General features: G+C 39.1%; 1 protein-coding gene across 2 annotated transcripts in view; it reads left to right on the top strand.

The window, feature by feature from the left end:
• Positions 1-15295, top strand: part of GRM8 (glutamate metabotropic receptor 8) — an 814595-nt gene that overhangs the window by 350874 nt on the left and 448426 nt on the right. For both annotated transcript variants that reach the window (XM_074036649.1, XM_065542532.2), the window contains exons 4-6: positions 6974-7109; positions 7541-7695; positions 8851-8988. In XM_074036649.1, coding sequence (XP_073892750.1) covers positions 6974-7109; positions 7541-7695; positions 8851-8988 — 429 coding nt within the window. The remainder of the gene's footprint in view (positions 1-6973; positions 7110-7540; positions 7696-8850; positions 8989-15295) is intronic.

Genomic DNA, 15295 nt, shown 5'->3' with positions numbered 1-15295 from the left:
GCAGCCTGTCACTGGGCCATAGCCAGCCGGATTTCTCTGCCTGGATTTCTCTGCTTCCCTGGAGCCCTCCATCAGGTAGATGCCAAGAGCAAATTTTGTGCATTTCAAACTCCTTCTGAGGTCTACTTCTAGGAGAGTCCAACAGTATTATCTCAACACATTAGATTCCAACCTCTTAAAAAGGTAGCACAAATGTTTGAATGAAACAGAACATGTGCTTGTTTCCATAACAACTTTTGCTTAACCCAATTGGCACCATTAATATTTTAATAGTTTTAACCATTTTATTAAAGAGTAAAATTCTAATTTCAACTCAGGTATTCAAGCCAAATCTTTACTACTTATGGAATCCATTTGAAACGAGAATTAATTCTTGGAGGTAGGAACTGGGGGATGGGCGAAGAATATAAATAACTTTTTCCATTCTCTCACCTTAAAATTGCCCCGATCACATTGTAATCAACAATGAAATCAACAGTGAAACCTAGTCATTTCATCTATTGGCACAGGCAAGTGAGCAAGGATCACTTTTCAGAATTTAGGATATTTGATAATACTACACATAAAATGGTGAAGGGTTCAAAAATATGATCTGTTAAAAAACCCATGTTTTAGGGCTGAATATCAAGTCTCTCTCACTGTTGGTGATGATTCTTGTCTGGTTATGATTATTACTATTATTAACACTGATAATAATGTGCCACATTGGCATAGGAATTTACCCTTTATAAATGAATTCTCACAGTATGCCTGAGAGATGAGATGAGGAAACTGAGAAATGAGAGACTTTCAAGATTACATGGGGCCACCCTCAGGTCTTCTGACAAATCTATTTTCTTTCTCATTCCACCATCTCTCTGCACTAGCAAATCAATACATACAAGCCTTTTATCTCTCATATCTGAGACACCTGACCACTTACCCACAAGTCTCAGCCTTCTACAGAGGTAAAAATTCTGAAATGGCATTGTTTACAAATTTGCCCTTGTATCAATATGAGGAAATTCTAATGCCGCTCTACAGATGAATACACCAAGGCCTAGGTAGTATCTAATTCATGGCACCCTAATAGAAACTATTTTGGGAGGCAGATCCCATTTCAGTGACAACTTCCTCTGAATGGTCATGACCCATATGTATATATTTTTTTACTTCTTTTAATGACATCTACTTTTAAACATATATTTACATATAGCTATTTGTTCCCCTACTTGATGCAGAAGTCTTTGAAAGCAGGACTGTCTCATTTCTATTTCTCTATCCTAGAAATAACTACCACAAGTCTTGCATTTATTCATTCAACAAATATTTGTTGAAGTCTATATACCAAACACAGTGATACGTGTTGGGGTATACTGATAAATTTGAAAGACGAGGTTCAATACTCATAGATTTCTAATTGAAGAAGAAAAGGAAAAAGAAGTAACAAAAAAAAAAGTAAAATTAAAATTATTATGATTGCTGCAGTACAAAAGAAGTGAGAGACAAGAACCTCAGAAAAGTCTTCCTGAGAACACGCATCAACAGAAACAGCTGGGAAGTTTGGAGGTAGACTGGCTATATGCTGGAGAGCTTTAAGTCACTTCTATAATCTGCATGAATTCCAAGTATCTTAATTAAGCTCTTATTACTCCACAGAAGGACTGTATTTATGTAGCTGTCAATTAGATTTACAAGGGACAACTGGCAGGGTTTTAAAAAACAAGTCTTTAAATTTGTTTTATCTTATGCATCAATCATTTGCAGTCACTAAACCATTAAGCCACAGGTATAGTCAATTGTGGATGGGCAAGATGATGGAAGAAATCTAGACGTAGAGGCAGACAAATCTGGTTTTGAACCTGGATTTCAGTATCTTGCAAGCTGTTGGTACCCCTGTTTCTCATTTTCCTTATCAGAAAGATGGTCATGATACAAACCTTCAAGTTCTGCCATTAGGAATAGAGATGGTGTCATTGAGTGAATGAGACTGGAAAGGAGTGATCATGTGTATTGTAAAGTATACATGAAGTGTTAAATTCAATAAATGACCTTTAAATTATTGTTAAGTAACCAGAAGGAAAAAAATACATAGGCTTCAAGGAAACTAGCCAGGAAATTTTAGAAAACAGCCAATTATAAATTCCCTAATATAACATTTTCCCTGTAAGTACTAAGCTTTAAAAATTACAGAACAGGAACACCCCTGCAGAATAGGAAAGTTAATGTCCCTTGAATTGTACACAATTAGTAATCTTTCAGAGTGAGACATGGAAGAGTAGATGTGGTGGATCAATTATTTGATGAAGGGCAACTTCTCTTCCACCCACCCACCCCAGGAATTTAAATCAAGACAGTCTCTTTAAAAAGTCAAGCAATGGATGTGGAGTGTTGTATGGAAAACGTATCTTTGATGAGGTCTGAATCTCTGAATTTCATTGGATTTTTAAAACCAAATTCTAAAGTAGGTAATGACCCCTTCCTCTTATGAAGTCATAGGACTATTTTAGGGGATGACCTATTTGTCATTTATGACTGAACTGTGGTATATCTTATGCTGTTATCTGTGTTACCTAATTTACATCCTTGTCTGACGTTTCTTATGTGTACGTATTGTCATTCAATTATATCATAACTGCTGAGGACTGGCAGTCTTTGTCTGTAACTCCTGAAACATAGTAGACCATGAGTGCTTACGAACAGATTAGCTGTCTGACTTTTTGACTGATATGAAGAAAGAAAGTGTGAATGGGTATCAGGGTTCAGGAAATAATCCCAGTCTTCTAACTATAATCATTTGATAAATAATCAATCTACACTTTAATAAAATATCTACAGGCACCAAACAGCACAATGCCATGTGGAACAGGTTCTCTACAAGCATTTGTTCAGCTTAAATAGATTAATACTCCAGTGCCTCTTTCCAGGAAAATACAAACTGACCAGGTTGAAAGATAGGAGGTGTGGTATGGGAATAGTAAAAAGTGAAATGGATTTAAGCTATGTTAAAATTCAACTCAGCGAACTCAGCTCTTTACAAACAAAAGTGTTTAATAGGTCCATCGTGAATAAATAAATCAATGAATTCAGACTAAACTATGTTTGGATTGCTTGTTTGCTTCTTCTGAAACAGTAATAATAAAAATTTTCAGAACTTAATTTTTTATGGCTACAGAGTCAGTAACAGTCTCAGAATGATACTCAGCATATAACATGCCTTTAATGGGATGCTTAAGTAATCATGGCAACTTAATTAAAAGGGCAGTCATCTTTTGAAACAGATATTGTTCCCTGGAGAGTGTTACTTCGTGTTACATTTGTGCAGTTACCTAATGTTTCCACTCACAGAGGTTTGTTTGTTTGCATTTTAAAGAAATTATACATAGTCTTCAACTTACCTCTAGACTTCATTCCAAAAGTTTTCTCAAAATATGTAATCACTCCTTTCCTCCTTCTCCAAACCTGGTGATTTTTTTCAGAGTTCTATAATTCACCTTTTCTATTGCTGATTTAAATATTCTCTCTCAGTGACCTCTTTGCCCCACAACACTTCAGTTACCTAACCTATCAGCCCCTGACAAAAGTATTACATTTCTCTTCTCTCTCTTTAGCTCCAGATTCACTTTTTCAGTTTGATATTCCATGCATACTTTGAAGACAACCTGCCTCCAATCAAAATCATTACTTTCTCCTCCTTATCCTCCTGGATTTCCCGCTTGTTTAATGATACCGTCACATAACTGGTCACAAAGACCAAATCCTTGGAGTCATACTTCGTGGTTTCCCATTGCTTCGCTACTTACATCAGATCAGTAAAAAGCTCCATTGACTCGAACTCAGAGATTCTGCCTTAGCTCCAGCTGCTCCTCCCCAGCACCAGTAGCACTGGCTCAGTCATCATTTCCCACTGCTTATTCCAATACCCCATGGCTGGGTTCATTGCCTCCTGTTCATCCCACTTCAGGCTGCACTCTGTATCAGCGATCCTCATCTGTTTTTCTTCCATGGAGTGCAATGCTCATACCTGAGACATATTCTTATGGGCCACTCAAAGATCAAAGAAATAGAAACATTTAGTGAGAAAGTTAAGCATTTAATTATTCCTAGTCTTCCACAGGCCCTTGCAATCTGACCCTTATCTCCATCTCATTTTTGTTGCCCACCCCTCTCGCCCTCATTCATTGACTCCATTGGCCCTTTCCTGCCCTTTCCCATGCTCTTATCCTTTTGATCTCGACTATATTATACCACTTTAGGGTGGCTTTCCCTGAGCAGTCCTCAATCTAAATTAAATTCGTTTGCTCTTCCCCACAGGGCTCATTATAATTTATAATTATGTATTATTTCTTCTTCTGCTTCTGCTTCCTCCTTCTTCTCCTCCTCCTCCTTCTCCTTCCTCCTCTTTCTTCTTCCTCTTTCTCCTCCTCCTCCTTTTTTTCTTCCTCTTCCTCCTCCATCTCTTCCTCCTCCTTCCACTTGCTCCTCCTCCTTCCATTTCCTCCTCCTCCACTCCCTCCTCCTCCTCTTTCTCCTCCTCCTCCTTCCTCTTCCTCTTTCTCCTCCTCCTCCTGCTCCTCTTCTTTTTCCTCTCCCTTCTTTTTCTCTTCTTCTTCTTTCTTTTTATTTTGCATTAAGCCTGATTTACCCATAATATTTCTGAATTCTGTGAACTTAGAGAATTTCTTTTATTCACCATTGTGTCCACAGCACCCACACAGTATCTGGCAGATACTGGGCACTCAAGAAATATTTACTGAAGGAATGAATCAATTATCACAACTAGTAGTGGTGTATCAGTAGACTAGCTAACTGCAGGCAGTGACACAGCCCAATCTGTGTATTATGGACAATTCCCACCCCTGGAATATGTATTGTAAGGTTACTAAGAGTCCTGCTATTACAGGCATAATTTTGAATGTTCTCTAACTTATAAGAAAAATAGTTTTATGTGCTAGCACTAGTTAGTCATACATCTGCTGTATGTATTAGGTTTGATCACAGCGCCCTGGAAATCTATCATTTGGCTACCAGACTTTTCTTCTTTGAAAGTCTACCTAAAGCATAAAGCTCAGCACGTACTTCTCCTGCTGATGAACCTAATGGGTTCCCCTTGTTTTCAGAATAAAGTTCAAGTTATTTGATGTCTTAGTCTCTTTGGGCTGCCATAATAAATTATTATAGGAGACTGGTGCGGTTTTGGTGGCATGTGCCTGTAATCCTAGTTACTCTGGAGGATGAGGTGGGCAAATCACTGGAGCCTAGGGCTTTGAGGCTACAGTGAGCTATGATCTGGTCACTGCACTCCAGCCTGGGTGACAGAGTGACACCCCCATATCTAAAAAAATAAAAATAAAAATTATCATATACTGGATGACTTAATCAATAGTAATTTATTTTTATAGTTCTGGAGGCTGAAGGTCTGAGATCAAGGTGCCAGCATGGTCAAGAGCTGATGAGGGCCCTCTTCCTGGTTCAGTGTCTTTTTGCTGTGTCCTCACATGGCAGATGGTGCAAGAAATATCTCTGGAGTCTTTCTTATAAGGACACTAATCTCATTCATAAGGACTCTACTTTCATGACCTAGTCACCTCCCAACAGTCCCATCTCCTAATACTTTCACACTGGGGATTAAGTTTTAACATATTAACATTCAGACTACAGAATTTGACACGTCTAACAAAGCCATTCTCAAGCTGGACCTGGTCATTGTTTCCAACTTCAGACCCAGCCAGTCTCTACTATAGGCCATGATTGTGCTAGGTTTTTACATACTTTGGCCTCCACCAGACATGTTCCACTTTGTCCCCACATGGATGTATATTTTCTCTTTAAAATTCAGCTCTCTCAAGCACTTTAGTTACTCCTTCTTCTGTGTTCTGATTATATTGAATATCCTATGAATTATATACTTTATTATCTATTCCATGGTAACTTATTCAAATGCCTATTTCCCAGACTAGATGGTAACTCCTGGATTAGACTGTGCATTTCCAATGTTGAGCCCAGTGCATAGAGTATAATGGCATCCAATAACAGTTGGATGACTGAGTGCATTGTCAATTGTTTGGAAGTAAAAATGCCTTTGCCTACTGAAGCAATGCTATAAATGGTGATTTAATTCTTAGCTGACTTAAAAAAATACTGTTTATACCATAATACAATTGAAACCTATTGCTAATATTGCTTTCTCATCTAGTTTCAGAATGTTCTCTCTCTGTTTCATTGCAGTTGGGGGAACCTCTTTCTTCTCCTCCTACCCCAGCCCAGAGGCAGAGATCTTTTCTATACTTTTCTCTTTTGTCCCTCATTGCCTAAGAAAGAGAGGCCAAAATAAGGGTTCTTTCTTTTTATTTACAGTGAAAATGAGATGGTATTTCTGCCATTTTCATAGTGGAGATGTATGTCAATCAAGAGTTGGCATCTTTGGGGTTTGCCTGTGTCTTATATAGTCTTGAAGAACACTTGTCTCATAAGACATTGTTACACTGATGCGTGAAGATCTTGCTGCAGTTCTATTAGCTATACAATGAAATTAACTTTAAGAGAAGTCTACTAGTAAATAAAAGTAGCAAAAGGACCTTGCTACTTAATAAGGGTCTCAACTATAAGACATACTCATACTTTTATTAATTCCGTCACTTGTCCTTTGGCTTATGTTGCATAAATCAAAACAGCCCTTCCTCTTTCCACTTTTTGACTCTCATCACACGTCTTATACATCTTGGTTTTCTTAGATATATCTACAAAAATAATGTTTAAATTTTGGGAAAGAAACCCATGTCTGATTAATAATTATTGTCATTTATTTGGTGAATATATTATAATGCAAACAAACACAATTGCTCTTAATAGGTGAGAGTGACACATATTTTGAGAAATAATATTCATACAGAATTATGTGCTTTTATAAAGCAGCTAATTGAGTTTGCTAATTAAATAAATGCTCTTCCTGAATCACCCCCTCCCCCCGCCTTTTTTTTTTTTTTTTAAATAGGTGGTGTTTGCATTGCTCAGTCACAGAAAATCCCACGTGAACCAAGACCTGGAGAATTTGAAAAAATTATCAAACGCCTGCTAGAAACACCTAATGCTCGAGCAGTGATTATGTTTGCCAATGAGGATGACATCAGGTGCTGATTACTTTTCTTCTGTATGTAGGGTCAGATCTGTGTCCCATATCCTCTTTCTAACATATTTCATGTTCAACATAAAAGCTTGTAATTCCCTTCCAATAACAGACTGCCTTCTGCTGCCTCATAGTTTGTAAATCTGAAATACCTACAGAGTAAAACTTGGGGACTGAATGAGATAAGGCAAACAAGGGTGATAGACAGAATGATGTGAATGAGGTTAAGGATAAGGCTAATTAACATGTGTTGGAGTTAGTCTTTGCTATATTGCCTTTAGGAGATGATAAGATGTGGGCAGTTAGAATGATCATGTTAATTGTTAAACAGTGACCTACTGAGTATATACAACTTCCCAAAGCTGTTCTTGTAATATTCATAATTGTGGTATTTTTAATACATGTGGTATGCATTATTTATTTTTATTCCTATAGGAGGATATTGGAAGCAGCAAAAAAACTAAACCAAAGTGGGCATTTTCTCTGGATTGGCTCAGATAGTTGGGGATCCAAAATAGCACCTGTCTATCAGCAAGAGGAGATTGCAGAAGGGGCTGTGACAATTTTGCCCAAACGAGCATCAATTGATGGTAAGAATGTACCATAAAGAATTTGTTTCATTGCAGTTGGATCTAAACTCAAAGGCAAAATTGGAGTATCATAATATGAGGAAATGCACTCATTACTGATGACTTGATATAAATTTTAGCTTCGGTGGCAGAATTGTCAAGACCAGTATTTAAACCAGCATGCACATGCATATATATATACACACACACACACATATGTATTATATATATACACACACATATTTATTATACTTGTATAGTGTGTGTGTGTGTATTTAGGAAAGAGTCCCCATTAGATTTTTTTTTTAAGAAAAAGGCCATAGTCATTTACTTCCATTATGTTAGTAATTGCACTTTGAGTTTGAGTTTGCTTATTTCCATGGGCATTTATGGTAGTCATAGCATTGTTGGAGGGAAGATGCTTGATTTATAGAAAATGAATATATGATGCTGGGCCTATCCTATGGGTAAATAAATGCAACAGGAAAGACTTGGAGCATCCTGAGAGGCAGTCTATCTTCTAAACATATTTTCCAATCAGTTTGACAGTAACTGAAATTCTCACTTTTAACATTATCCTTTGGAGTAAGACATTATTTCCAGGGGGTCTCCCTTCAATAAGTGGTTACCTGAGCAAACTGACACTTGAGTTCTCTTACCCATAACTCCATAAGATGACATTAACATGATTGCTTTATTGAATTAGCTGAAAACAGAACATATAGGAGAGAGAAACTTTGAAGTATGTGGAAACACAGGAAAGTCTGGAACATTGATCCCTGCTAGTAAAGAGGAAAGAATGAGGGAAGTTTAAGTTGGGTTCTGAGTATTCAGGATTCAGCATGAAGTCACTGGTTCCTGCCTCTGGGAGAAGTAGAGTAGGGGAGGGTATAAGAAGGACACTGATACCAGGCTTTCCTGTTGTACCTATTCATAGATCCAGGTGCTTGAGTAGTGGTGATGGTGTGGGGGGATTGTCCATTAACCCTCCTTGGCTTTTGCCATAAGAGAAGCCTTGTTTATGGGCTACTGGCTTTCTCTCGTTTGTTATGTGTGTGTGTGTGTGTGTGTGTGTTTCTTTTCATGCAGTGATCACAATATAATGTCCATTCGAAAGTTCTGACAATATTTAATTTTGAAAGAATATTAAAATCTTACCTTTCTCCTTTGAAATAGGATTTGATCGATACTTTAGAAGCCGAACTCTTGCCAACAATCGAAGAAATGTGTGGTTTGCAGAATTTTGGGAGGAGAATTTTGGCTGCAAGTTAGGATCACATGGGAAAAGGAACAGTCATATAAAGAAATGCACAGGTAACCACTCAAATGTTTTCTGTGGTGCATTTGTTTCAGCATTACCTGATAAATGATGTTTATGGATAACAATGAGTGTATTTTCTATTTTTTTGTGTGTCTTCTTGTTATAGTGTCTCAGCAGGGCTGAGCATACACTGATCATTCAACAAACTTAAATTTATTGGTTCTTTCAATCGATCAGCAAGATTTTATTGAACATATACCATGCATATAGTACTGGGGTATCTGGAAAACATTTATTGTCTACTTTGGAAAATGTACTTTATTAGGTTTGCTGGAATATAGACAAATAAACAAGACATGGTATTGCTCTCCAAGAGTTCAAAATGTAATATGCATCATAATAAGTTGCTATAAGACAGTATTTTTCAACTATTTTAATCTCTGTCCCCTATAATACTATTATTTTCTTAAATCCTGCATAGTAGCTATCCCGAAACATGCATGATTTTTTGATGCCTTACTTTCCATAGCTTGTGCTTAAAAATAATAATGATATTGAATAAGCATTTTTGAACATATGATTAAAACTATATTTTCAGATGATTGTGCACATAAGAAAAACTGCATTTTTTTTTTTTTTTTTTTTTTTTTTTTTTTTTTTTTTTTTTTGAGACGGAGTTTTGCTCTTTCGCCCAGGCTGGAGTGGAGTGCAGTGGCACAGTCTTGGCTCACTGCAACCTTCGCCTTCTGGTTTCAAGCGATTCTCCTGCCTCAGCCTCCTGACTAGCTGGGACTACAGGCGCGTGCCACTATGCTCGGCTAATTTTTGTATTTTTAGTAGAGATGGGGTTTCACCATATTGGCCAGGCTGGTCTCAAACTCCTGACCTTGTGATCCGCCCACCTCGGCCTCCCAAAGTGCTGGGATTACAGGCATGAGCCACTGTGCCTGGCCCAAAACCACATAATTTTAAAAGTTACCTAGAACTGAGTAGTAAATTTAGCAAGGTTACAGCTATGAGGTCAATATAAACATTCATTTTTAATACATATATTAGAAACTAGCACATAGAAAATGAAATTTAAAGAATATTTCTTATAGCAGAATCAAAAGCATGCAACATGCAAGCTCAGGAGTTTGAGACCAGCCTAGGCAACATGGTGAAAACCTGTCTCTACTAAAAATACAAAAAATTAGCCCGGCGTGGTGGCGGGCACCTGTAGTCCCAGCTGCTTGGGAGGCTGAGGCAGGAGAATTGCTTGAACCCGGGAGGTGGAGGTTGCAGTGAGCCGAGATCGCGCCACTGCACTCCAGCCTGGGCGACAAAGTGAGACTGGGTCACGAAGGGCCAATTTTAACACAAGGGCCAATTTTAACAAAAATGCACAAATCCTTTACACTGAAAACTACACAACTTGAATGTGTGTTTCAGAAATGATTCATTCCTTCTTGTACCCCGCCACCCCCAGACTTTGATATGTCCTCCTTTCCCTCCTCTTCACTTTCTTTGGAAATAGCTGTTCAAATAAAAGATGTAATGTGCTAAAAGCTAGCACAGACATATAAACAGAGACAGAATAAGGAGGTGGAAATGGGTGCCACGCCGTGGAGGAATCTGATTTCAGGCTTCCGTGTGCCAGGTACTTTTCCAGGAGCTGGGTTGAGTGAAGAAAAGCAATATTTATGCGCATGGGGCTTACATTTGAGTGTGCGGAGACGGACACTCCATAATAAACATAAATGAACAGATGTGTTCAGATGCTGAGATGTGCTTAGCAGAAATACAACAGATTAACTGTGAAAGACTCACCTGGGTATTAGGAGGAGGAAGGTAATTAGATTGTGTGGTCCGAGTGTGCTTTGCCAGAGGAGGTGACATTTGAGATAAGACCTGAATGACAAGAAGTGGTCAGCTGTGTAAAGATATGACAGGAGTGCATGACAAGCTCTAGCGCCGGAGTAAGGCTCTTTTGTTCAAAGTACAGGAAAAAAAAAAATAGTTCAGGGAGGTTGGAGCCAGAGTGAATATTGTGAGAGGAAGCGTGATGACAGCCGAGGCTATGGTGATAGTCTGCAGCCAGGTCATGCACGGCCTTGAAGTTCTTTCTAGAAGTTCCAGAGTTAAGGAATTTGGGCTTTATTCTACCAGTAGGACACAATGTCTTGAGGCTCTTCATCTAGAGAATTGCTCAGACACTTGGTTCAAGAAGATTTGCCTGGAAGAAGTGTCAGGAGGATTGGGGTTCAGGGGAGAAAATAGGGGCAGGTCAGTGAGGTCTCATCCAGTATGCTGGGGACAGGCAGTCATGGTCTAAGAAGAGCTAACTAGGGGCTGGGCACGGTGGTGCACGCCTGTAATCCCAGCACTTTGGGAGGCCGAGGTGGGCGGATTGCCTGAGCTCAGGAGTTTGAGACCAGCCTAGGCAACATGGTGAAAACCCGTCTCTACTAAAAATACAAAAAATTAGCCCGGCGTGGTGGCGGGCACCTGTAGTCCCAGCTGCTTGGGAGGCTGAGGCAGGAGAATTGCTTGAACCCGGGAGGTGGAGGTTGCAGTGAGCCAAGATCGCGCCACTGCACTCCAGCCTGGGCGACAAAGTGAGACTGGGTCACGAAAAAAAAAAAAAAAAAAGAGCTAGGTAGGGATGTAACACAGAGGACAGACGCTCTGGTAGGTAGCGTTATATTTATAGTACACGCTGAGTGGTTGATGCTGGGGGCGAAGATCGTTAAGTCATGGAGGATGCTGATGTTAAACCTCTATCAGGGAGTTCTAGGAAACTGGTGATGTGATTAGTTAACAGAGGAAAAATAAAGTAAATAGAATGGTTAGGTGTTTGGGAATAAACTTGAATTTTGTTCTGAGATAGCCCCATGGAACTGGCCAGCAGGTGGCAGCATAAGGTCTGGGACCCCACAGAGAGTTCACTAAAATTTGAGATTAGGGAATCTTGGAGATTTCGAAGTTAAAGACAAAAGCAGAGATGCAATTGCCTTGGGAGACTGAGGAAAGATGAGGAGTGATGACTGAGAATTCAAGGGCAGGAACCAGGAAAGAACACAGAGAATGCTGGGCTTGGGGGAAGGAGATGATCCAGGAGTCAAGGTTGTCCCAGTCTCCAGGAGAAAGACGGTGCATGAGGATTCAGTGCTGCAGGGATCTGTGGCTGAGAGAGAAGGGTGTGCCTGGGTAACCAAATTGGAGGGGTTGAGAGAGAACGGAATAGAAGTGGAGGAAGGGATGCTGTTTCAAGAAGTTTTGAGGGAAAGAAAGTAGATATGGTGGGAGAGCTTGAGAATTGAGATTTCTTCAGGATAGGGCACATTTAAGCATGTTTTCAAAAAAAGAAAAGAGAAGGGATAACTAGTGAAAGAGATTAAATGCAGAGTAGGATCTTGATGGAAACTTTAAGGACAGGCATTAAAGACCAGTGTTACCTTTAAATCATGTGATTTGGTTGAGGGAAAAAAAGGTACACACAAACATACATGTAATCAGAGAGGAGAGTTCTATGATGAAATGCTAAATTTGGATATACATAATTAGGGAAGTTCAGAAGATGTGTGTAAGTTAACATTGTAACATCCAAAGCTCTGTGGAGGAGATGAGTGTTTGATAACAAGAAGGATTTGGGAAAGACATCCAAGATGAGAGGAAAGGGGGAGTGAACAGCACAAAGGCATAGAGTAGGGCATGACGTGGAGGTACGTGAACACCAGTAAAGAGGTGCAGCTTCTTGGAGAGGATGATACATGTCAAGGGATAATGGAAAAGACAGAGTTTATAAAAGGGTTTGGAAGGAGAATTTAGACACTTACATGCTTTCCACTGAGATATATTTTACACTATGCTTGACTTTGAGTTCTGAATGTTACTGTTTGATTCTCTATAAATTCATTTCCTGTTATTTAGACTGTATTAGTGAAAATACGCCAGTTAATGAAATGGATGAACTCATACACACACACACACACACACACACACACACACACACACACACACAGTTAACCAGTCACATAACTTTTCAATAGGCTGTTTTCAGAACAACTAGTTTCTCTGAACTCATATTTTCTTTCTTTTTTTTTTTTAAACTTGTAAGTGGGAGTTGAACAATGAGAACATATGGACACAGGGAGGGGAACATCACACACTGGGGCCTGTCAGGTTTGGGGCAAGGGGAGGGAGAGAATTAGGCCAAATACCTAATGCATTGGGGGCTTAAAACCTGGATGACAGGTTGATAGGTGCAGCAAACCACCATGACACATGTATACCTATGTAACAAACCTGCATGTTCTGCACGAGTATCCCAGAGCTTAAAGTACAATTAAAAATGTTTTTTTCTAAGTTCAGTCAAGGTATGTAGCTGTTCCTCTAGCATCTGTAGATGGTATATGACTAGACTTTTATTTCAGGCACAAATACTGAACTGGTTTGTGGTCGAATCCAGATTCTGTGGCATGTCTGCCTCCAATTCCTTTGATTTATTTGGGTGTTGCTAAAATTATAACAATTTGTCCAATTAGAACTATTTCTAGTGCAATGAAAATGGTGTTTACTCCAAGTGCTAGGGCAAATGTACCCCTAGGGAACTGGGTCAATAAACAGATTTTCATGCAAATTCCATTGTGGGTGATACCAAAATAACTTGTCTCTGGGTAGAAAACAAATAACACTAATTTAATTTTTTAAAAAAGCAACATATGACAATTTTCAGATGATGAGAGAAGGTATTTGTCCCCCAAATTGCCATTATGCCCAGTTTTCATCTCTGTTTTAGGGGAGCGGGGAAGATGATCTGGCATGTTAGTGATCAAATGGACTTGAAAAATTTACAGGATGTTCATGAGTAGAGGTGTCCAGCGTTTGCAAAGTGTTTTAAAATGTGGCCTTAAAAAGTTTACATTTTAACTACCTGCAATGAGTCAAAAAGTTAAGGCACTCTCTGAAAGTGAGATATCCATGAGCCCCTTTTTGTGCATTCAGAACATCATTGGTAGGTTACATGTGTTGAGTACAATTTTACATTAGGTGACAGTAATCTGCGAATGTAATTATTTGCTTCCACTGGGGGCAATATTGGCAATGTATTTACATGGATGAGAGAGTGCTTCCCAGCAGGGACGGGCTTCTGTCTTACCAGTTTTCCAGAGACAGAACATCTTCAAGCAGTGAGGAGCATTTCTTCCTGAAATTTACTCAGTAGAAACAGTTTTCTGAGATAATTTTCCCCTCTAGAATCTCAGGAAAGCTTTCAAAAAGATGTGATATTACTGCTAACTTTTGATTTGCTGGCCAAATTCCAAGTGAGGTAATTCCTACCATCCACTTAGCTATTTATGTAGTTATTATTGCTTCTGAGAGCTGCTGAGTTCTGAAAGCTACTACTACTTAATCCTACTTAAAATTCCCTTTGTCTTTCTCGAGAAGAAAAAAGGACTCTTTTATACTTGTTATCAGTGGTGATGGGTGTTATTTTATAGACTTTTATCTGACCTCTCCCTCCCTCTCTTCCTCCCTCATTGTACTCTCAGGCTTAATGTCTTTCCACTCTCCAAAACCCAGACACCCACAGACTCTCTTGAGAATTGCGTCTTCATCCTCTCCCTGTCTTTACACATTTTTCACACACTTATTCCCCACTCAGGGCTCTGCCACAATTCCTCTCCCTTCATCACCTCATTTTTTCTCATTCTTATCTTTTCTCTGATCAGTCCCTTACTTGACCTTGTTTTGTCCAGCAATATTCTCATTGGCAGTAGGGAGTCTTTCTTCAGAGGTTTTGCTTTACTTTTTAGATGACTGTCGTTCTGATTTCTTGTATTATATAGTGAGGACTCGATAGTGAATATTGCAGATACGTGAGTATGTGGGTTAAGCTGCTAAACAATAGCCAGCTCCCTCTGGACTCAGGCCGGGTCTTTTCCTTCCTTTCTCCATCAAGAATTGTAAATAGCTGTGCCCTTATCAAAACAACATCCCTTGACTGACCCAGTAAGTACTTAAAACTTTCCTTTGTTTCATTCATCCATCCATTCATTCATTATTCATTTAGTTGTTTATACATTTCGAAGCCCACCATGTGCCAGGCACTGTGCTTCAGATAGAGAGACAAACGACAGACCTCCCTTGCTCTCAAGGAGCTCCTAAAGACATATACGCTGTCTTGTGGAATTTGAGGTGTTTTCTTTGTTAGGTTTTAATTCTCAGCCAGGAGGCTGGGGCACTGCTGCTTAGCCTGCATACAACTGACATTCAGATACTAAATAGTGGTGAGCATATGCTATGCAAAATGGCCTATTGATTCTTATTTATGATGATAGAAATAGCGGTAATGGAAAAAGCAATGCACAAATATGT

This window comes from Macaca fascicularis, chromosome 3, assembly GCF_037993035.2.
Source record: "Macaca fascicularis isolate 582-1 chromosome 3, T2T-MFA8v1.1".
NCBI classification, from domain to species: domain Eukaryota; kingdom Metazoa; phylum Chordata; class Mammalia; order Primates; family Cercopithecidae; genus Macaca; species Macaca fascicularis.
This window is presented reverse-complemented; position numbering and strand designations above follow the sequence as displayed.